The sequence below is a fragment of the Biomphalaria glabrata genome, chromosome 8 (assembly GCF_947242115.1).
Source record: "Biomphalaria glabrata chromosome 8, xgBioGlab47.1, whole genome shotgun sequence".
In the NCBI taxonomy this organism is placed as follows: Eukaryota; Metazoa; Mollusca; class Gastropoda; family Planorbidae; genus Biomphalaria; species Biomphalaria glabrata.
Window position 1 is genome coordinate 15,709,787 of NC_074718.1, and position 22,796 is coordinate 15,732,582.

Below are 22,796 nucleotides of genomic sequence, written 5' to 3' on the forward strand. Positions count from 1 at the left end.
TTTCCTAGTGTTCCTAGAGCATGGAATGGGTTGCCCGAGTAAGATAAGTTTAAGTCACTGATTAACATGCATGATTAGATTGACGGTCGACCAAGGGACAGGCGTAGGACGTAATCTTTTTTGAAGGAACGTCTGTATTTTATAAAATAAAAAAAAAAAGAAATAATTTCTAGAAAAACAACACAGAAGTAAAACTCTAGATACGTTTTCAAGTGACAAAAAGTTTATAAAATCTAGATATTCAAAAATTGATCTCAGATCCTTAATCCATTGTGCTATTTAAACTGAGTAGGCCCTATCTTTGATGTATCGGTGACTTCTGGAACAAGACCTACTCATCCCCTTAAAGGGGTAGACCACTTCATGTATCTAGGAAGTATAGTATCAAATGATGCCTCGATTTCAAGGAAAATTGATAACCGTCTGGCCAGGGTCACTAGCGCTTTTGGACGCCTTCATGCGAGAGTTTGGCGGAATAAATCGCTGTCTACTTAGCAGTGGTTATCTCAACCCTTCTATATGGATATGAAACATGGGTAGCCTACTATACAGAAAGCAACTAAGACTTTTTGAGCGCTTTCAGCATGGACATACGATGGCAAGACTGCGCTACAAACAGGGACGGACTGGGTGTTAAAACCGGCCCTGGCATTTCTATACAATCCGGCACACAAATTGTATATCATATGATGGACATCCATTTCTAGGTCTGCCTGTCGTCAAAGTCATTTGATAAGTTTGATAATGTTTCGATAACAGAACGCATGCATACAATGAACTCCGTGTCTTTTAAAGAAATATATTAGGCCTTGTGTTTCTTTTCAATCGCTAAAAATGTGGGCCCTTAAAGGGTGAAGCCTACTAGTAGCACTGTCTACAGGTGTAGACTATTACATTATTTCGGAAAATGTGTTATATTAAAATAGTATTAGGCCTACACTTTAGAGTCTGTAAAAGATTTGTTAAAACACGACGCTCAGAGAGCCCCCTTTACAAGTGAATATTATAAAACGTTTAACAATTTAATACGTTCTATAGTGGTATTTATGATGTCCTTTAGGTGGCCCCTACCGGCCCATTTGGGTACCGGGCATTTGCCCGAATGCCCATATAGCCAGTCCTCCCCTGACTACAAACACCGATGTCCTTGCCAACGCCGGTATGGACAGTATAGAGGAACTTCTTATGGTCCGACAGTTGCGCTGGGCAGAGTACGTATCCCGTATTGGGGACGAACGTTTATTTTTTTTATTTTTTAAATTATTTTTTTTTTGTCAACGTAACAGAGGTGCCCCACGGAAACGCTTTTAAGACCAGCTTAGGCACCTACTTGCCTTAGCTGACATAGAAGAGGAGCACCTGGTTGCATGCGGCCTCAGAACGAGACAGCTGGAGGTCACTCACAAAGGCCGCGGGATACACATTTGAGACCAAAAGAAAATCCGCTGCCGAGGACAGACGCAGACGGCGAAAAGAAAATCTTAATCGACCAGCGGCGGACTATGGTTAAGCCTATGCCCTGAATGTGGCAAAATATGTAGGTCACAGCTGGGGCTGCGTGGCTACTGGAAATACTGCATTCCTCATTAATCTTCGGACTCGAAGACAAGCCTTATTATGATTATCCTTAATATAGTTAGATCTAGCAGAATTTATATTAGTAGGCCCTATATATAGGCCTATATCTATACTAGGTTTCGCAATTTTTTATATTTTCGTTAGAGCAAGGCATGGGTTGTCTGAATTAGCCAGAAACATGGGCGCCCGCAAGATTTTTTGCAGGGGGGTGCAAGCTGACTACCATGGCTAAAAGTCGTAGCCTCAACTTTCTTGTTATAATATTAAAGAAAAGAATTGCCCCCTACTTGAGCCCTCATACCTAATCGATATTAAGTGCACAGTAAATACTTCTTTTTCATGAAATAAAAAAAATAAGCAATAAAAACGTGAACAAAGAATTCACTGAACACAATGTTAACTTTATCCGTGAGGCCCATGCTTCCTAACGTTCGATCAAACAAAAAACTGCAAACTTTGACTGTGGCTGCCGAAACTGTCAATAACTTTACTAATGCATTGCTTTTCGTCGGGATGGACAAGCTGGCGATGAACGCTTATCGTGCAGTTCTGATATTATTCTTTGCATTGCAGCTTTTAGGATGAAGACAAAATAAGTTGAACAGACCATTATTATTGATCGAAAAGCGAGACGTACCGGTAATGAAGAAACTTAAGAATCAAAATAAGTAATGTAAAGCAGTGTTCTGTAATAACTCCCACAATCTAAACATGTGTTGTTGTTTTTCTGAGTGTGTCTGTCGACTGCGAATTATCGGCAACAGCAACTCAACTGTTGAGCGGCCACTATGTTAAGTTGGAAAGACTGCAACACCTTGGAAACTGGTTCAAGAACAGATGACTAATTAATGACAATAAAAAGACAAATCAGAAACAAGAGGAGAGGCATTTACTACACATGTGCAGTTTGTTTGGTTTCACTTGCAGTCGTTATTTTAAGATCCGCCAAACAGTCAAAGATCTCAAAGTTGAGACTTAAATCTCGAATGGATTCGTATTTTTCAGTTGATTGTGTCTCACTTAAAAGAGGTAATTGGCACCAACGCTATCGCTAAAGACAGTTACGGAAAAATAATACTAGCCATTAGGGGCAGCCTTGGCCGAGTATTTTGTCCATGTCTAGACTGTACAATGACGATAGACACATACTGCGCGTCTCTCTGAACAACAAGGAACTAAACCAATGAAGTCGAATACAATCGCAATCGAGAAAACGAACACTCAAAAAAGACATCTGCTCAGTGCCTGAGATATCTACAATTCTTCACTAAAAAGTTAATTCATGATGTATCTTTTGGTTTCTTGCTGCTACCAATGCTCCGTTGATACAAATCAACGTTTTGACTTGGACGTTGGCATGTGAAGAACTTTCTTGTATCTCTTCTTTTGTAAACTAGTGGACGTGTTTCACCTTCTATTTTATCGAGCGCTGACACCGACCGCAAGACGTTAATACATTTTCACTCTTTACTTTTGTTTAAAGAAACTAGAACATTTATCACATCGAAAGATAATTGGCAAGGATTTCTCCTCCAAGGCCAAAAAAAATAATTCTAGACCTTAACTAAATATTATAAAACGTAATTGTGGCTTTTTACGTCTCGAGACGATTTTTTTCCCTTTGCAACTTCTTGTGTGACTAAAGAGGCCAATCCATAGACATAAATAAATATAGACTGGCCGATAATAGAGTTTTATGAAACGAAAATTTGTGACTTGCATTTCTGTGTACTTTATTTATGTCTAGGAGTTTTGTTTAATCTCTAAGACTGAAGATCATGCAATTTTTCAGAATTCGGAAATCCGAATACAATAGATATACATGTTTTCAAGTTACATGAAGTTATTTCCCTTTTCCAGTCTATATTTATTTATGTCTATGGGCCAATCCTTTGTACTTTCACTCTTCTTTCTACAACCTTTCCTTTAATGCTCGCTCTTCATGTGGATCTATCCAGTGCCACGTTTTCCCCAGCTGTTAGTGTCGATTTTAAAGAGCCTTGTGTCGCGTTTGCATACATCAGTATACCTTGGCAGTGGACGACCAGCGGATCCCCTGCCTTCTGTTAAATCACCATACTTGTAAAAGTCGACCTTGTGACACTCATAATAACTTAATTTATGTGCAAATGAAAACAAATCGTCACGACTAACATGCTATAGAATATTTGACAACCTAATTTATAGTGCGAAGAATTGCAAGCCTATAATAAATCGTACATGGTCGGACATATTCTAGTTACAATAATAGCATATCTACAACTGTACTTCAGAGGAAGCACTACTTGTTAAGTTACTACATTTTATAATGTTCCAATGATAGCTAGGCCTTTAGATATAGACTTTTTTTTTTTTTTGAACATTAATTTATTAAACTCTTGAATCAATAATGCATGGGCGTGCGCAGGCTACGTGATGATGAACTTGCACCCCCTCCCCCCGCCGGATTTTGACTAAATCTGCATCTACGTAATAAAAACATAATAGATCTGGAAGATGTATTTCATTATAAAATATAAAAAATTGGCTGAAACGTAGCTACTCAGAATTCAGAGGAGTGCACGTAGGCCTACATAATATGGTTGGTCATCAATTCATGATACACCTAGGCTAATCTACTACTACATTAACCATTGGAAGCACTACTTGTATAGTTGCTACTTAGAAGATAATTGATTTGGTGGTGCGAAAAAATGGCTAGAATTTAAAATGGCTACTCAGAATCCAAAAAAAGGCACCCCCTTACACCCCCCTTGGGGCGCCCATGGCCAGAAAATAAGTAGGCTAGATCTACGACTTGGCAGATTTTAAGTCACGGATGCACGACTAGGCTGACAAATGCATACCAGTAGGACGTACTAATTATCTTCTCTTTTGAAGTAACGTATGTAGATTCTATGTTTTAAGATAAGATATCTAATCTAGAGATTTCACAGATTTGGAATCTAGAACTATCTAAAGAGGTCAAATTTACGTTACTATTAACAACGCATCATGTAACACTTCCGGTTCCGTCTTGGCCTTCAGCTGTTGTTTACAAACAAAGAGAGTCACTATGTCAGAAACTCAACAACTGAATAACATATTTGATAAACATTTAGGAAATAATTTTAAAGAAACATCTTATGACTCCGTGTTCAACTATTTTGATACAAACAGGTAATCTACAACTAGTTTAGATCTATGTAGATCTAGATCTAAATCACTATGAGTACGATAATAATTAGATCTAGCTAGTCATCTAGTTTTTAAAAGCCTTAAAAAGGCAAGGCTTAAAAGTTAAAGTAAAGTTATACTAAGTTATAGAGCATTATTAATGAAATATGATTATTATAATTTGATCTCTATTATATATGCTATAGTATAGTCTATAGTCTTAGACATAAGTCAAGAACATTGATAATTAAGTCACAATTATGAGAATTATCTATAGAATGTCAGTATAGATCTAGATCTAAATCTTGTTTAGTTGAATAATTAATTTGAGAATATTCTAGCTGGATCAATAGATTGTATAGATCTAGATTAATCAAGAATCTAGTTTATACTTTTACAAGTAAATCTAGGTCTATATCTATAGATCTCTAAAATATAGAATATAAAATAATATAATAGATCTATTCTACTTTTTATTCTAGATCTTTTGTTACTAACTATATTCTATATGTGAGCTTAGAAGGTCTAACTATATTGTAATAAAAAAAAAAGATAAACATAAATATCTAAATGTAATCATCTTCTTTTTTGAAGTAACGTCTGTATTATATAAGATAAGAAGATAAGAAATTAGGGGTGCACCGGATAGTACTTTTTGATATCCGGCTGGAGCCGGATATAACCGGATAGTACAATTAGATATTCGGCCGGAGCCGGATACCTAAATGACTCTAACAGCCCGTTTTACTGAAGTTTTTGCAAATCTTCTATATAACATACCTATATTCATATTATTTTGTTATTTACTTTCTTACTTTAAACTCTATCACTGATTGATAAATTAAAATGAACACAGATATGCTTATCATAAACTAATCTTTGTAACATGAGATGGTGTGTGCGTATGTATTGTAAAGTAGAATGTGGGATAACTCATGCAGAATATATAAACATATATGTAACTAATGTAAATCTTTCAAAGGTAAAGTTCACTCTTGGTTTTATAGCGTAAATCTTTCTTAAGTACAATCTAAGTTGGGTAGATGTTTGTGTTCATGTATTTGACACCATCAACTTGTCATTAGGCTCGTGTTTTAAAGGCCACAAACCGCTTCTGGTTTGTATCTAATACAGATAATGGCTTAGTAAATATCTTAAGTACAGCAAATTTGCAGCCGTATGCTGGCCATTAAATTTTGTACAATGCAAAACATAGCTGCTTCGGTCAAATGACTCATTCAACCAATGGGCAGTTAAACCAAAATATGATTCGGTGGTATTATCAGCTGTCCAAGTGACCGTTGAGAAAGCGATGCTTTTAGCATCAGATAGCATTTCACGAAGCTTTGAGGAAATATTGTCGTAGATATCTGGAATAACACGTTCTGTAAAATATTAGCGACTAGGCACAGTGTATCTTTTCTCCAGTACTTTTAAAAGTCCAATAAATCCAGGCTTCTCAACTACTTGGTAAGGTTCCATGTCAGTTGCAATCATCTTTGCTATGGCCAAGTGAATGCGTTTAGCATTATCACTATTAATATCCCACAATTTAGCTTTGTCTAAGACCTCTTTAATCCCTGGTTGCTGCTTGTGTGTGAGGCTTGACGAATCACTGGAGCTCGTAGACGTACTGGCACAGGCAGTGATATTATTTGATGCTGATTTCAATGCAGTCATTTCGTTGAATAAGTCTGGGTGTTTCGAGCGTAGATGACTAATCATAGTGGTGGTTGAGAAGTCTTTAGGCTTGCCTGGTTTACCACGTGACATTACTATTTTACAAGCATTGCAAACTGCTTTAGAGTAGTCCATTGTTTTGACATATAACGCCATATAAGTGATGACTTTTTATCAGCCATTATTATTACTATTTAATTTACTAAATGCCCTTGCAAGCCACTTTTATACCCGTGGCTTGTGTAACAAAATACATGTAGGGATGTGTCCTGTAGTTCAGCGCCCTAATTGACATTTCTCTCCAAGTAAACAAACTTAGTGTCATCATCTAGTGACCTCTAGACAGTGTCAATATGTCTTAACAATTTGGTTTGTGGACCAGACCCTTGATTGACAACCTATCTCATAATAAACAAACTCATACCAGATTAACCTTATAGAGATTTGGCTTGTAGTCCCGCCCCTAATAAAAATTCTACTCCAAGTAAACAAACTCAGTTCCCTCATAAGATGTGACCTCTAGAAAGTGTCAACACGTTGACATCTGGCTTAATGTGGTCAGCTGCCTATCCGTGAACTCAATGTTATGGACTAAACAAACAAAAGGAGGTGGGGGTGCTCATCTCTACCTCTGGAGATATACTCGCACATCTAGACAGATTATCAGCGTGACGTAGTTAAGGAATATTACGTGTTTACAAGACCACTCAAAGGTCAAGACAAGCTTTTAAAATGTGCCAGACATCGCTGCTACGTATGTAATACGAATTTATAATGTAAAGTCTAGTCCACCCCCCCCCATAACAAATCTAGTTCCCTCGTGTGACCTCTAGAGAGTGCTTACGTCCATCGTATCTGACTTGGGGTCACCTGTCAATCAATGAACTCAATGTGATGGGCTAAACAAATAAAAGGGGAAGGGAGTTGTTCATCTAGAAATATACCTGGTTACATTAGAGGTGTGGCTCTTGTAGTCCAGCCCCCCCTAATAAAGATTAACTACTAAGTAAACAAACTCAGTTCCCTCGAAAGGTGTGACCACTAGAGAGTGTCAATACGCTGACATTAAACCTACGTCCATCGTATCTGACTTGGGGTCACCTGTCAATCAATGAACTCAATGTGATGGGCTAAACAAATAAAAGGGGAAGGGAGTTGTTCATCTAGAAATATACCTGGTTACATTAGAGGTGTGGCTCTTGTAGTCCAGCCCCCCCCCCCCCCCTAATAAAGATTAACTACTAAGTAAACAAACTCAGTTCCCTCGAAAGGTGTGACCACTAGAGAGTGTCAATACGCTGACATTAAACCTACGTCCATCGTATTTAACTTGTGGTTACCCACCCATAAAAAACTCAATGTGATGGACTAAACAAATAAAAGGGGGTGGGAGTTGTTCATCTCTACCTCTGGAGATATACCCGCACAGCTAGACAGACGTCTGGTCAGCATGACGTAGTCAAGGAATGTAGCATTTTAACATGTTAACTAACTTACTCAAAGGTCAAGACAAATTGAAAAAAGTGCCAGCCATTGCTGCTCTGTATGTAAAGCGCATTTATGATGTAAAGTTTCATCTCTATTTATATTAAGTTATTAACACGCCTTGTCTTTATAATAAACAAAGTTTGGTGCATATTCATAATGGCTCTATTTTTAAGCACATTATTTTGTTTTCATATAAGCATTAATACATTCTATAACAGACAGTAATGGAACGAGGTCCACTTTATGCATATTAAATAGGTGTATTTTTTACTATCCGGTTTACTATCCGGTAGTGATATCCGACCGGAGCCGAATAGCACCGGATAGTAAAAAATGCCGGATATTCGGCAGAAGCCGGAGCCGGAGGGACTATCCGGTGCACCCCTAATCTAAATCTATGTTTACTCTAGGCCAGGGGTGGGCAACCTTTTTCTATCGAGGGCCACATTAAAAAAGGTTTGGGAATGGCGGGCCGCTTGCTTACTGTGTAGAATGTCTTTTAACTCATACTCATATTTACACTGTATTATATTCACGTTTCTTTCTTTTTTTTCATACTCCATGTTGAACAATTACAACAAGAGTTAGCAATTTTTTAAAACAATTTTACAATTTTCAACACAGATTAAACAAAAGTTACACATTCAAAAATAGTATGGCTAACCGCCCTAGTCATATGTTACCACTAAATATACAATCTATTGTCAAATCCAGGAAATCACACATCAGTGTAAACAAAACTGAAGGTCATAGGCCTCAGGTCAAAACACGACCACTTTTGGCCACAATTTATCAAAATAGTTATTTCCCCATTATGTCACAGCCAGTTTGGACAGATTGACATACATGACACCCGCATAACTATTTCCCTCTGAACAAGGTCAAACAATTTGTTCTTTGGGTGCAACTTGTATGGTTATGTTGCTATTATTCATTAGTCTTTGGAAAACCATCAACATGTTCAGAAGTTTGTGTGTTTGTGCCATGAACTTTACAGACCTTAGCTAGTGCTGAACTAGGCAAAATCACCATACAAGGAACAACAAGAGCTGTCATCTAATGGAAAGAGAAATATTTATAGATCAAGACACTAATAGGCTGGAGATACTGTTTATCGTTAGGTTTTAATATTCATGTTTAAAAAATATTTTGTATCTTCATGATAACTCAGAAAGAAAACTAAGACAATTAAAACAAATAAAAATTAACTTTGAATCTTTTAATTGTATTTTTTTAAATATTTTTAATGATAGATATAATACATCTGCTTGCAACAGAATCAGGACAAATAATAATTGTCCAAAATGAACAATGCTAAGTAACAATAAATATAAAGAAAAATATAAAATAACCCAAAAGCCCTAACTGCATGTCCATGCTTCCCAGTGTGCATAATTACTACAAGTTACAGAATTTGTTTTTATAATGATATACCTCGGAAAATTTTTAAAATATTCATAACTTGAAACAAAAGATGTTAGAGTCAGTGACTTAATTTGTGCTTGCTAATGGTCTGTTTATATTTATTTACAAACTATAGGAAAAGCTCTAGCTGATCATTAAACTGTTGGCTGCTAGAGACAAAAGTCAAACAAATGCAGCGCTATATAACAATATATTTGTTGATTTCTACTTCATAGGATCAAGAATACGCTTATCTAATATGTATTAACAATTAGGCTTATAGTTCTTATTTCTCATTTGGTGATCCATATTAAATTTAACTTATTAAACCGTGAACTGTAAAATGTTAAATAGTTATGACACTGGGTTTTCTAAATACTACCAATTATGTTTCAGTGATAGTAATCTGGACAGAACAGAATTTCAAGTTTTAATTGAACAACTGGCTGTCTCTGAGGATAGAGGCCCTACTGAGGACGATGTCAACTCTATTTTTAATGCTCTTGACCTAAATCAGGTACTCATATTTTTTTTTTGAAAATGCTTTTGCATAGCACATCTTTCATGTTTATAGGATTAATACAATATGAGGCAATCTCTTATGTGGACTTGTAAGCTGGGCCCCTTTGTAGATAGCCAAGTCACAACCACATGTCCAACTTCTGCTCTAAGAATCATCACATTTTTAGATTGCTTTATTTACTATGTTTTGTATGAACAAGTGATTGTGACTTTTTTAGATTGCTCTATTTTCTGTGTTTTATGTCAATAAATGATATTAACTCAGTGCTAAGGCACAGGCTGTTGGATAAAAACTTTAGCATAGACAAGTATTTTAACTCCAGGCATTCTGAAGTCCCAACAGTTCTAATAATGACTTAAAATCTTTAAGGGGAAGTAAGGTCAGAATTAGATTTCTTATAAAAATTAAAAAGTATGTGAACTTTGTTTTTCAACATGCTGTCATCTCATCAACTGTTTTGTATTAAATATAATTTTTCTCTTCATTTTGGTCTGAGGTGTCAGAAGGAAAACTGATCATGATAGAGTTGTTTCAATCTCTTATTTTTCTTTCATTTGTAAAGGCACCAGGATTTGTTTTTAAAGTTTGCATGGCTTAAAATAAGTTCATGGGTTTAGCTGGGAGAAAATAAAGACAATTGGTTGTTACATAAAGTATCAAAATAAAGTAACCTTGACATTATCTGCAAAACACACATTGCAACTCAATGAGAGAACTGTCGACATTTTATCTAACTAATAAAACATTTTTACAAATTTCTTCTGTCATTACAAATGGTTGGTTTATTTCATTCTGTTATATGTTTTTTTTTTCTCAGGATGGTCTCATTAGCCGTGAGGAATTTAGTTTTGCTTGGAAGTATTGCATCAAACAGGTTTGGATTAACTTAGTTTGAATCCCCAATATTATGTATTGATAATAAACTGAGGTGTTCCTGGCTAAACACACTTTAGTAACAAGTGATACAAATGTATTCAATGGTTATTTGCATATAGATTCTTATATATTTAAACAGATCTTGAAGCCTGTAAAGGCTTTAGTGGTTGTGGATGTACAGAATGATTTTATTACAGGTAAATATTTGTATCTTTAGATAGTGTAGATATAGATATATAGAAATAATATCCCAGGTAAAATTCAGCTTATGTTTTATTTAATACATTTAGATATTATAGATATAGATATAAAGTAATAATATCCCAGGTAAAATTCAGTGCAGGACACACATTTAAAACCCAAAGAAAAACCCTTGTAGAAGACAGGCACAGATGACATAAAGAAAACTTGAAAAATTGAACCCAATGGACAACTGCCCTTTCCACATCAGATGTGGAAAATATGCAGGTCACAACTGGGATTGTATGGTCATGTGAAATACTGCACACATTCTTCATTATTTGTCTTCAGAATAAAAGACATAACAAACTATAAAATGATTCCAAAGGCATCCATCTTAAATAGCCTCTGACAACAAGTGCCACTCCTGGGCTTAAGTGTGGATCAGATATTGGGCCAAGCGAAACTGATGTATTTGATAAGGAGCAAAGGCAATCAATTGAAGCCTAAACCAGTAAGCTGACAGAAGGGGCTTATTAGACTTGGCTGGCACCCACTTAGGAGAAGAAAAACTCAAAATTCAAATCACTCTGCCTTGTGGCTTTACCAAACATTGGTAAGGCTTTGGGAGTCAATCCTCAGGAAAAATAGCCTTATTTATCTTAATTTATAAATTACAGAAGCGCTTTACATGTAGCCATGTGTTAATCTAGGTGTGCATGTTAATTAGAGATTATAAAGTAAAAAAGTAAAGTTTTCCTTTCAGACCTTGTGATCTTTGGGGAAGATGATGTTCTTTTTCTTCTTTGTTCTCATTGTTATGTTGGAGTGTTCATATGACTAGACCAATACATGAGATGAACTGCGCAGTGGTTTCCAAATCAGGGAGCTCTCCATATAGTTTTCTTTCTATTGGGGTGATTTGGGGCCAATGTCTTATACGGGCCTCTTGGTAAAGAGAGCAGTTTTGGAGGACGTGGTCGGCATTCACATGGGCAGATTTCACTGGTTCCAATTTTGAGCTTCCGGTACATGTGTTGTCGCATTCTGTTGTGTCCGGTCCTGAGTCGAAAGATTAGACGTTGGTCTTGTCGGGATAGCTTATAGTAAGCGTCATCTTTCTTGTGATTTGGATGAGAGCTCGTCCATTTCTCATTTATTTTGTTTACAATTAATTTCTTCATTTCTTCTGGATAGAGTGCAGAGTTTAATTGAGAGTTAGTTCTCCCACTCTTGGCGAGTGTGTCAGCCTTCTCATTTCCTTCTAGTTGTATATGGGCTGGTATCCATTGAATAACAGTTTCTTTGCTGTTGTTGTTGAACTTTGTGAAGATGATGTAAAGATCATCTGTTTCTGTGACCCACTGTTAATGTGATCAGCACAATGACCAACAGTCTTTACTTTTCCTAAACTAATGTCAGGTACCCATTAAAGCTGGGTGGACTCAGAGATGCCCTAAAGATCCTGAAATTAAAAATTACAGTCTTCACTAAGATTTGAAACCAGGACCCTCCAGTTCAGAAGCCACACACTTTACCACTTAGCCACTGTGCCTCCAATTAGAGATTCTAAAAGGATGAAACTTTTCAATGATTAAAATTATTTGATTTTTTTTCAAAGTTTTCATGTAAATGAAAATGTATCCATATACTGCTTTATTTTTCTATTTTCTTAGTATTTCCTGGTATATTTTACTTTAGAATCTCCTATATTTTATTTTATTGATTTCACAGGTACACTGTCTTTGCGTGAATGTCCAGCTGGTCAAGATGGTTATGCTGTTGTCCCAGTCATCAACTCACTTTTAGAACCCAATTTGTTTGATGTAGTTGTCTACACATTAGACTGGCATCCTGACAACCACATTTCTTTCATTGACAATGTATTGTTACGGAAGTTACATCCATCTTCAAAGGTTTTTATAAACATAATTACCTTTTTATTTAAACATATATTAATGATATTCATAATTATGTCAACTATCATCAATTATTACTTAGGCTTAGACTTTTGTAGACTTAGATCCTCCCACATTGTTTGGTGCATTAGGCAGCAAGCTGTCTCCATAAAGATCTGTAACTGGTAATGCCTGAATCCTCTTCCCACCTGGTGTCCACTGCTATGAGGTCCTCAATGAAAGTTTGGCACCATGTTATACAAGGATGTCCTTGATTGGTATACATAATTCATTATGTTGGAGGACATGTCCAACAAAGCTCATGCAGTGCTTGATCACAACCTCACAACCTCAGACCATGAGATCATAAAAATACAGTCAGATAAAAGCAATAACCAATACAAAGACAAAAGAAAAATCTTACTCTGGAATAAATGTAACCTAACACAACTACACCAAGCTGCATTAAACTTTCAACAAACATTCTTATTAGAAAAAGACATTAAGCAACCAGTCGATGACCTCTGGAATTTCATTAAAAACCATCTTAAAAGCATTATAGAAAATCATATATCAACTAAATACACATCAAACAAAATAAATAAATGCTGGTTTAATAAAAGACTAAAGATGCTTTTTAAACAGAAGGAAAACCTTTATAGAAAATTCAAAGAAACTAAGGCAGAAATAGTTTACAAAAAGTATATAAAAATCAAACACCTAACTCAAAAAGTAAGCAGACAGCTGCAGAGTGAATACATAAACAATGTAATATCTAAAGATAACAACAAAAACCTATGGTCATACATTAAGTCTAAGAAAATGGAAACAACAGGTATAGCACCATTAAAAGATGAACATAACATAATACATAATGATAATGAAACTAAAGCAAACACCCTATACAAATACTTTGCATCAGCATTCTCAGCCCCAGGAGACAAAGACATATTACTTAATTTGAACCAAGTAGACAACATAGAAGATATAGTAGTACAAGAAAATGGAATCCAAAAACTATTAGCCAACACCAAACCAAATAAAGCTTCTGGACCTGATGGTATTCCAGCTAGATTGCCAAGAACTAAGCAATGAGCTAGCCCCAGTGTTCAAAATACTTTTTCAGGCATCGCTTAACCAGGGCAGAGTACCAAAGGACTGGAAAGAAGCTAATGTCACCCCCCTATTTAAAAAAGGAGAAAAATCTGACCCAGGAAACTACAGACCAGTATCACAACCAGCATTACATGTAAAATCCTAGAACACATAATATGTAGCAACATCATAAACCACTTAGCAGAATTTAAGTCATTGGTTAATATGCATGACTAAATGCATGACGCGTAGGACGTAATCATCTTTTTTTGAAGTAACATCTGTATTATATAAGATAAGATTAAGTGGTCTAGTCCCAGTTTGGCTTAGGATGTAACTGGCTCCTGAAATCCATCATTTTTGTTAATCCACATTTAGTCTTTTCTCAATTTTGGCAGATGACTTCAATGTCTCGCATGCATATGTTGCTGTTAGGATTATAATTGTGTTAAGCAAGAACAAGGCTTGTGAAATGCACAGCACACAATAAATAGATCTAGTGATATTGTTTTAAAATGAAACGTCATTGTTTCAATAGGTCAGTGCGGAAGAAGCTAACATACAAGACAAAGTTATTTTTGATGTAGATGGCTCATCAAGAGAGCAAGTGATGTGGCCCCGACATTGTGTCCAGAAGACAACTGGAGCAGAGCTTCACCCAGATCTCAAGGTTAGAATTGTAACCCAATAGCTCTTACTGCAATACAGTGTGTCTTTTAGGGTTAAGTCCTACATACAGCAGGATAATGGGTTGGAATGCTAACAACACTTTTTAAACTTTCCTATTATAAGAGTTCATTAAGTCTTGTTTAGAAGGAAGCGTGATGACTATTTTTTTTTAGTGAAAACCTGATGTGTATTAATTTTTTAATAAATTTTAAAAACTTTTTCATGGGAAAATGAGTATTTTTGAAGCTTTTTTATATTCTAAGGGTATTAGAATCTATTTTAAAGTATTTTTTAAATTAAATTATTAGTATTAGATGTACAATTTTTATCTTTTTTTCATAGTATTTATTTTTTAAGATTTTTAAAATTCTGAATTACCCCTCTTTGTCAAGTATTTTTTCAAACCGGAAATAGGAGCTAATGGGTTAAAGCAAAGTGTTTTTGTTTAGAGTTACAAGCTTCTTTAAATATATATGTGTTCATATCAGACATGAGGCAATGTAGAACCTTTTTTGCTAAATATTATGTTGTTTTTTTTTGCTTTGAAAATTATTTAAAATAACAACAATAGACTTTAAAAGTAATATTTGTTACAAAATACTTCTTTTTTTTTAAATTTTAGATTGTCAATGAGGCACTGTATGTAAAAAAGGGAAATAACCCTGATGTTGACAGCTACTCTGCATTCTGGGATAATTGCAGATTGTCACAAACCAACTTAGCCTCTTTGTTGGGAGAGCGCCATGTCACAGATGTTTATGTTTGTGGTCTAGCTTATGATGTGTGTGTTGGTAAGTCAACACATGTTTGGTTTAGTATGTTACAGAAACAGCTGATGAGATAAAGTTCCAAGCATATAATTGATAATTAAATGTTCAAGTGATTAGTACATCATTTGCTTTAGTTAATAACTTGATTTTTATATTTAGACACTTTTTTTTTTTTTGCATTCTTCACTGCCAAAAGCGTTTTCTTGCATTTTTCACTGCTGAAACGCATTCTCCTGACATCTACAATTCATTATTCCTCCTATTAAAAAATGACCTTTTCAATAATGTTTTACTTAGAAAAAAATATTCTAATATAAATTAGAAAGGCCCTTACTACATTGAAAATAAAACGATTTGAAGATACCCCACATATTTAGATTTAGGCTTTAATGATCGCCGGTCGAAAAAAATAAATTTGAATAATATTTTTTTTAAAAATCTAATTTGTAAGTGATACAATTTGTTCAATAAGCATGTTTGTAACTTTGTTTTGTTACAGAACTATAATTCAAAGCTCTAACAAAAAATTTCGGAAGTGGGAGGCGAAATTAAGTGGACCAATTAGACTCTACTCTAAATTTGTTTGCATTTTTAGGATTGCAGCATAAATTATGAGCTATAGTCCCAAATTTATTTAACTAGAAAAATAGCAGATTGAGTAAAGGTTGGAAAAAGGCGACTAGGAAAAGAATATTTGGGTTCAGAACTCATCTCAATCGTTACTCTTATTCTGAAAAATTTCATATGAATTCTAAATTTTCCAAAGCAAAGTCTTTCTTTTAAAAATTATGATAAATTTATGTGAAATTACATAAACTCTGTCGCCATATTTGACTATTTTATTTTAAAACATCATGAGCTAGACCACAAACATCTGGAAAGGGGAGGGGCGGTAGAATGAAAATGATTAATCCTTGCTCCTTTTTATAATTTCTGTTAATGATTGCATTTGGCATTAAAGAATAGGGGTTGTGCGACTCGATATAAGAATTTAATTTATAGCACATATAAAGTATATTAGTGACAGATTTTTCTTAAAATTTTATAATTTCTTAACTATAATTCAAAAAGACAAAAGTATTGCTTTGTCCGATGGGCGGAAGGCAATTGCATGTATCGCCCCTCCCACCTGGTACAACCCTTTTTCATTTTATATTTACTAATGATAAAATTTGAGATTAGAGTGTGTGTGCGACATAATATATAAATGGATTCACATATCAATACGTAGCTTATATTATATAACTATTCAAATAATTTTGTTCACAGACTATGATTTCCCCATAAAAGTAGGACCGCCCCCCCCCCCCCCCCTCAAACGGTTTAGGTGGGAATGGCAGTAGATGTATTCGCCCCCCCCCCCCCCAACCAATTGGAAAACAGGGGAACGACATAATATAAAGATCGGTTAAAACATCAATAACACGTTTTAATCATATAGATATTTAATTGATTCTGTTAGCAAGCTGTGATTTCTACAATTTTTATTGGACCGCCCCCCCCCCCCCCCCCCCCACTCGAAAGTTTATGGAGTGGGGGGCTGGATTGATGCCATCGCCCCCTCCCGACCCCACCAAATCGGCCAAAATGTCTGAGGGGGGCGAAATAATCTAAATAATCTAAAAATAGGTTGAACTATAAATAATTAGCATATATTATTAACATAATTAATAAATTAGTATACAAAGTGTGTGAATTCTATACTAAAATTCATTCGTTCTTTCCCCCTTTCCCCCTTCAAAGGGGTGTGTATCGACTGAGCGGGGGGGATTGCCCCTACCGCCCCCCCCCCTTCCCTGGATCCGCCAGTGATTTGTAGAATATACCCTGAATACAGTCGCAGGACTCCTCAAGTGGATGTCTGCCTGGTTGTATGGTATGCCCTCTAGGCTGTCTTTTCAATGGTCCTGATTTCAAATCCTGTTATAATGGTTCAACAATTTAATTGCATAAGCTTTATATATATATATATATATATATATATACACACACACAGAGAAACAAATGACCTTTACATCATCTGCCCTATAGATCACAAGGTCTGAAAGGGGAACTTTACTTACTTTATATATATATATATGACAGGGCTCTTGTAAATATACATATCGACTATATTTTTACATTGACTGACACCTTAAAAGCTGCATAAAACTTGTAAATGGAAGAAAAATTCTTTACTTGTACTGTCTAAATACCCAACAAACTAAGGCTGAAAGGAAATTATTTTTTTCAACCATAGAAAATGTTGTTCTGATAAACATTGTTATTACCTGTCAGTGTGGCATTGAGAACTTTGCTGTTATATTGCAGGTTTCACAGCCAAGCATGCACTGAAGCATGGTTTTAAAACTGTTCTTATTGAAGATGCCAGCCGGGGTGTTTCATTGGATGGTATTTATAAGATGAAAAGTGACCTCATCAGAAAAGGAGCCCACATAGCTGATTCTGAGCAGGTTTATTTTTTTCTTTCTTTTTTGAATGATGTATGTTTATGGCCTTACTGGCATAGAACAAAACACTAGCCTCAACGGACTCCTAAAAGAAACAGCTGGAGAACTCATACAAACACTGCTGTATTTCATTTGATACCCAGAGAAAAACTGCTCCCAAAGATAGGTAGAGATTTGAATCTATAATGTAAAAAAAGACTTCTATCAGACAAAAGTTTTGTCTACATTATATTGTTAGCCACTTCGCAGTGTCTAATCCAAATAAACCAAATGGAATATGTAATTCAATAACACCGGCGAAAGGCAGAACAATCAATATAAGTTAGTTGACGCTGATACTGAATGTCGAACAAGTTTAATAACAATGAAGGGAACCGTCGAATGTCAGCTATTTCTATGCGTTCATAAAATGCTACCAACTGCCTTTACTTTACCCTAACTAATGTGAACTACCCATTAGAGCTGGGTGGACTCAAAGGTGCTCTAAAGATCCTGAATTGAAAATTCCAGCTTTTTGTTTTTTCAGGATTCAAACTCTTCAAACTCGAAACCCCTTGGGTTAGAAGCTAAGTGCTTTACCACTTGGGCTTTGTGCCTCCCACCTTTTTATTACATTTAACAAAATAAAAAAAAAAATTCTTTTGGGAACGCAAGGAATCAAATTTTTGGTTATTGCTGTCTAAACATTTACTTCTGCTGAACCTATTTTTGGTCTAAAAATCAACGTAAGGAAAGCAGATGTCATGTTCCAGAATCTCCTAATGGAATCTTTTCTGTCTCACAGATCACAGTAAATGTCCACTCCCTCAATACTTTATGTATCAGGGAAGTATGATATTCAATAATACATCACTTTCAAGAGAATTAGATATCCATCTGGCTAAAGGTATCAATGCTTTTGGTCACCTTCAACTGAGAAAGTAAAAAAAAAAAAAAAAGCTTTGTCTGCCCATTAAAATTGATGTCTACCAAGCACTGGTTATCTTCACACTTCTATTTCAATTAGATCAGAATAAAAATATTGAGAGATGATGACAGTAGGGCAGTGCAGTTGATTGCCAATATGGAGTTGTTTTGAGTTGTGCTGGACAATGTAGGTGATCTATAAAGAATCGACACAGTATTATGAGTTACTTTTGCAATTAGTTTTGTTTGGCTGTACTTTAGAACTTCATTGTACTTAGTTTAAAATGAAAAAAGTTTGTTTCATAAATATTATGTTTCACTTTTTTCTTTTTAGTTTTTATGTGAAATGTTCAGTTAAAATGGAGACATTTCTGTTTGATACAATAGGTTCCTAGGCTGACCAGTGGAGAACTCCGACCATTTTGTTTCATTCAAAAAGCTGCTATGAATTATAAAGTTGCCCTGGAGCTGAGCATAAATAATAACAAGTGATACTGTCAAACAATTATTATCAGAAGCCTTAGATTTAGAATTTTTTTTTGGAACCATCTATCTGTTTTTACGTGTAAAACTAGACACAATGTCTTTACATATATCAAAAAATACAAATTGTGAAAACTATTGTTTAGATAATATTTAAACAAACTCAACAATTATATATGGAGATTTTTTTTTATCCATTATTCTACAAATGTTGTTCTGATCTATACAAAATGATGCTTTAATTTTGTTTACAGTATATTTTTTTTAAGGATGAATGCTTTTTAGCTTCATGGAAAAACTTTTCAAGATTAGTCCCCTCCCTTCCCTTATGACTATGTGGGAAACAACCAGTATCGGATGTGTTCATAAATGTTCAAATATTTATTTTGTTCAATTTTGTTTTCTTGGTTAATCCCTGTGACACTCTTCAAGTCCTGAGATATTTCTATCAACTGCTGATTTAAATGCTGAAGTCTAATTTTGTATATATTGATGATTGTTTTGGCAAGAACTACTTTAACTCAAATGTAGGGAAATAGTTGAATTATTAGAAAAACAACCCATTATTGTTTCTAGATGAGTTTGAAATGAATAAAAGGCTGCTCATGTATGCAGTGAGCTCTCCTTGTTGGAAGTAGTTAAAAATCAAAATCACTTTCATTTTGAAATCAAAACATTAAGTTGTACAACTGCTTGATTCATTTCTAAATCAAGATTGTCACATCTTATTATTTGAAGAAGTTATTTCAATAAGAATAATATTATAGTAGGCCTACTTATAACATTGTATTAGAATTCTGTCCTTGAGTGAGATTTTTTTTCTTTGAGTTTCATTTGGCAACTGTAATTGTCTAGCAGCTTCTATCAGTCAATTAGCAAAAGTTTAGGAGCTTCTCTTATTCCATTAGCAAAAGTTTAGGAGCTTCTATCAGTCAATTAGCAAACATTTAGGAGCTTCTCTTATTCAATTAGTATATAGATTAGGAGCTTCTTTCATTTACTGTTGCAAATGTCACTGTATCTTGTGATCTATGTGGCAGCTTATGTAAAGGTCATCTGTGTCTGTGGCCTATAATGACTAACCATCTTTACTTTTCCTCAAATAATGTCAGGTATTCAGAGTTAGGGGCTTAGGTAGGCACACTAAAATCCCAAATCCCAGTTATCACCCAGATTTCAAACCTGAAATCCCTGAATACAGAAGCTAAGTCATTTACCACTCAGCCATCATGACACCACTGTCACTGTTGCATCTCCGAAATTCCAAAATGTTTTCCCTATTAGTCGTTTCAGAGGCGTCAAATAGTTTTAAGGAAACCTTCTGTGAGTTCTCTTCAAACCACATCATGTTGAGGTGGGCTTAGTCTGTAAAAACATACACAAAAAACTAACAAAAAATAGATTTTTTTAAAACTAATTTTTTAAATTGTTGTCTAATGTTGGATTAATCAATATTTATTTTATGACTCTATTTCTGTCAGTTCTTGGAATGCTTCAGCTCATTTGATTACAAAACATACAATTGAAACAATTTACAGAACCAAATTTGGACTCTTAAAATTAAAAATACTCTTTTACAATATATTATAGATATAAATATATACGATTTGTTTAGATATTAGTAGTTCAATGGTATGAAGAGAAAGTCCAAGTAATTTCCATCTAAATATTAGTAGTTTGATGGTAGAAGAGAAAGTCCAAGTAATGTCCATCTAAATATTAGTACTTTGATGGTGTGAAGAGAAAGTCCAAGTAATGTCTATCTAAATATTAGCACTTTGATGTTATGAAGAGAAAGTCTAAGTAATGTCTATCTAAATATTAGCACTTTGATGTTATGAAGAGAAAGTCTAAGTAATGTCCATCTAAATATTAGTAGTTTGATGGTATGAAGAGAAAGTCCAAGTATTGTCCAACTTAATATTACTTTGATGGTATGAAGAGAAAGTCTAAGTAATGTCCATCTAAATATTAGGTACTTTGATAATATGAAGAAAAAGTCAAAGTCTAGGAGAGTGCTTCTCCTGTTTCAAGAATGTGTATATGAGAACATTAGAAACCATGGCTATAGTCATTTCCATTTGCATTTGTGATATTTTTTTTAAGCTTGCATAGGTAAAAAAAAATATAAAAATATTTATTATTATTTTTTAGTAATGCATTGTAGTATTATAAGAAACCTTTTTGAGAAAGTGATATAAGTTATTCTTTTGTCCTGTTTTTTCCCACACCAAATTTCTTTACAATCTATGCACTGAATGCATTTATCTTATTTTTTATTTTCTATTGTATCTAAATCTAAGAAGTAATGCAGTTGGTTGCTATACACTGAAAACATTCCCACTAGTCATTATACTGAAACATTTTATTATTCAGAAACAAAATATATTTTGTTCTGTAGAGAAGAACCTCTGCTGTTATATGTATTGAATGTTCTTATGTTGAAATATTTCTATTGTATCACAGACTAGTATCTGAAGCAATACTTACTTTGCTTACTTTACACATTAATAATAATCTTGTACATATTGTTTTGATTGATTTGTAGAATCATCCGCATTTAGTTTATTTTTTTTTGGGTTTGAGAAATTGGTGTATAAAAGTATAAACAATTTTTTTTTCAGACCTATACATGTAAAATATTATGGTTGTCAGTGCAGACATTTTGGCAATGATTTATTTTGACTCTAGGTACCTGCAGCTGAATATTTATACACATTGATCATCTGGTTTTCCAATATTATATAAATTTAGTCATTTAATAGCATTTGCTTTGTTACAAAACTGAAACATTTTTCTTCTTATTTAACAAAATTTAAAGGATTGTATAAGCAATATATCAGTCTTAAACAAAGAAAATCATAAAATAAAACACTTGAGTTTTACTTATTTGTGTGTGTTTTCAACTATTTTAATCAGTTTAGAAATTAGAACTAAATTTTGGAAGCAGTCAAACTAGTTTATCTGTTATGTATTTATTTTTAATTAAATACATTTAAAAAAATATTTTTTTACAACTTTTCAGCACAGCTGTATAAATTAGTATTTTATATTTGCATCTATCATAGAGTTTTAAAGAGAGGCCTTCCTGTTTATTCAACACATTGACTGTATTTCATATACCTTTTTTTTTGTTTCCATTTGATTTGAGTGAAGTCCTAACACTATTCTTTCATTCTGTTACTTGTTTCATTCTTGAATGTGTTCTTGGCAGGTGTTGAAAACAAATTTTCAGACTTTCTTTTGAAATGTCATGCCTGTATTTCTATTAATCGGTCACAACAAAAATGAAATAAACATGATTTAAAAAAAGAAACATTTTGTACAGTTAATTGCTTTCATTTTAAATGCATTTCAATTTGTGTTCGAATTATAAAAAAAAAAACAATTTTAAAAATTTCTTGCTGATTTCAATAACATGTTTTGAATTTTCTTGTTGTTTGAAAGGTCTTTTTTTGTACCGAGATTCAAACTTATAGACATTTAAAATAGCCAGAGTAAATCAATCAACTGATTTTTATTCAAGTCGAGAGAGACAATCTATATAATCACTAGTATGGATTGTTGCTCTTTCACATTCTATTTAGATTCCCTCTTTTTTTCCCTAAATAGCTAAATGCTAATTTTTTGGTTGTTGCAA

At 34.3% G+C, this 22,796-nt stretch overlaps 1 protein-coding gene across 1 annotated transcript; it reads left to right on the plus strand.

Moving 5' to 3' along the window:
• Positions 1-4,562: 4,562 nt before the first annotated feature.
• On the plus strand, positions 4,563-22,472 carry LOC106063461 (nicotinamidase-like). Its single transcript, XM_056038929.1, has 9 exons — positions 4,563-4,737; positions 9,703-9,823; positions 10,647-10,703; positions 10,845-10,902; positions 12,620-12,801; positions 14,417-14,548; positions 15,170-15,338; positions 17,628-17,770; positions 19,061-22,472. Exons 1-9 carry the CDS (start codon positions 4,634-4,636, stop codon positions 19,163-19,165), a joined length of 1,071 nt encoding a protein of 356 aa, XP_055894904.1. The 5' UTR covers positions 4,563-4,633; the 3' UTR covers positions 19,166-22,472.
• Positions 22,473-22,796: the final 324 nt, after the last annotated feature.

Excerpts from the sequence above, each read along its gene's own strand:
- LOC106063461 (XM_056038929.1), top strand. The coding sequence starts at position 4,634 with ATGTCAGAAACTCAACAACTGAATAACATATTTGATAAACATTTAGGA. Across the intron at positions 15,339-17,627 it reads AGCTTATGATGTGTGTGTTG|GTTTCACAGCCAAGCATGCA; the intron begins GTAAGTCAACAC and ends GTTATATTGCAG. Across the intron at positions 17,771-19,060 it reads ACATAGCTGATTCTGAGCAG|GTTCCTAGGCTGACCAGTGG; the intron begins GTTTATTTTTTT and ends TTGATACAATAG.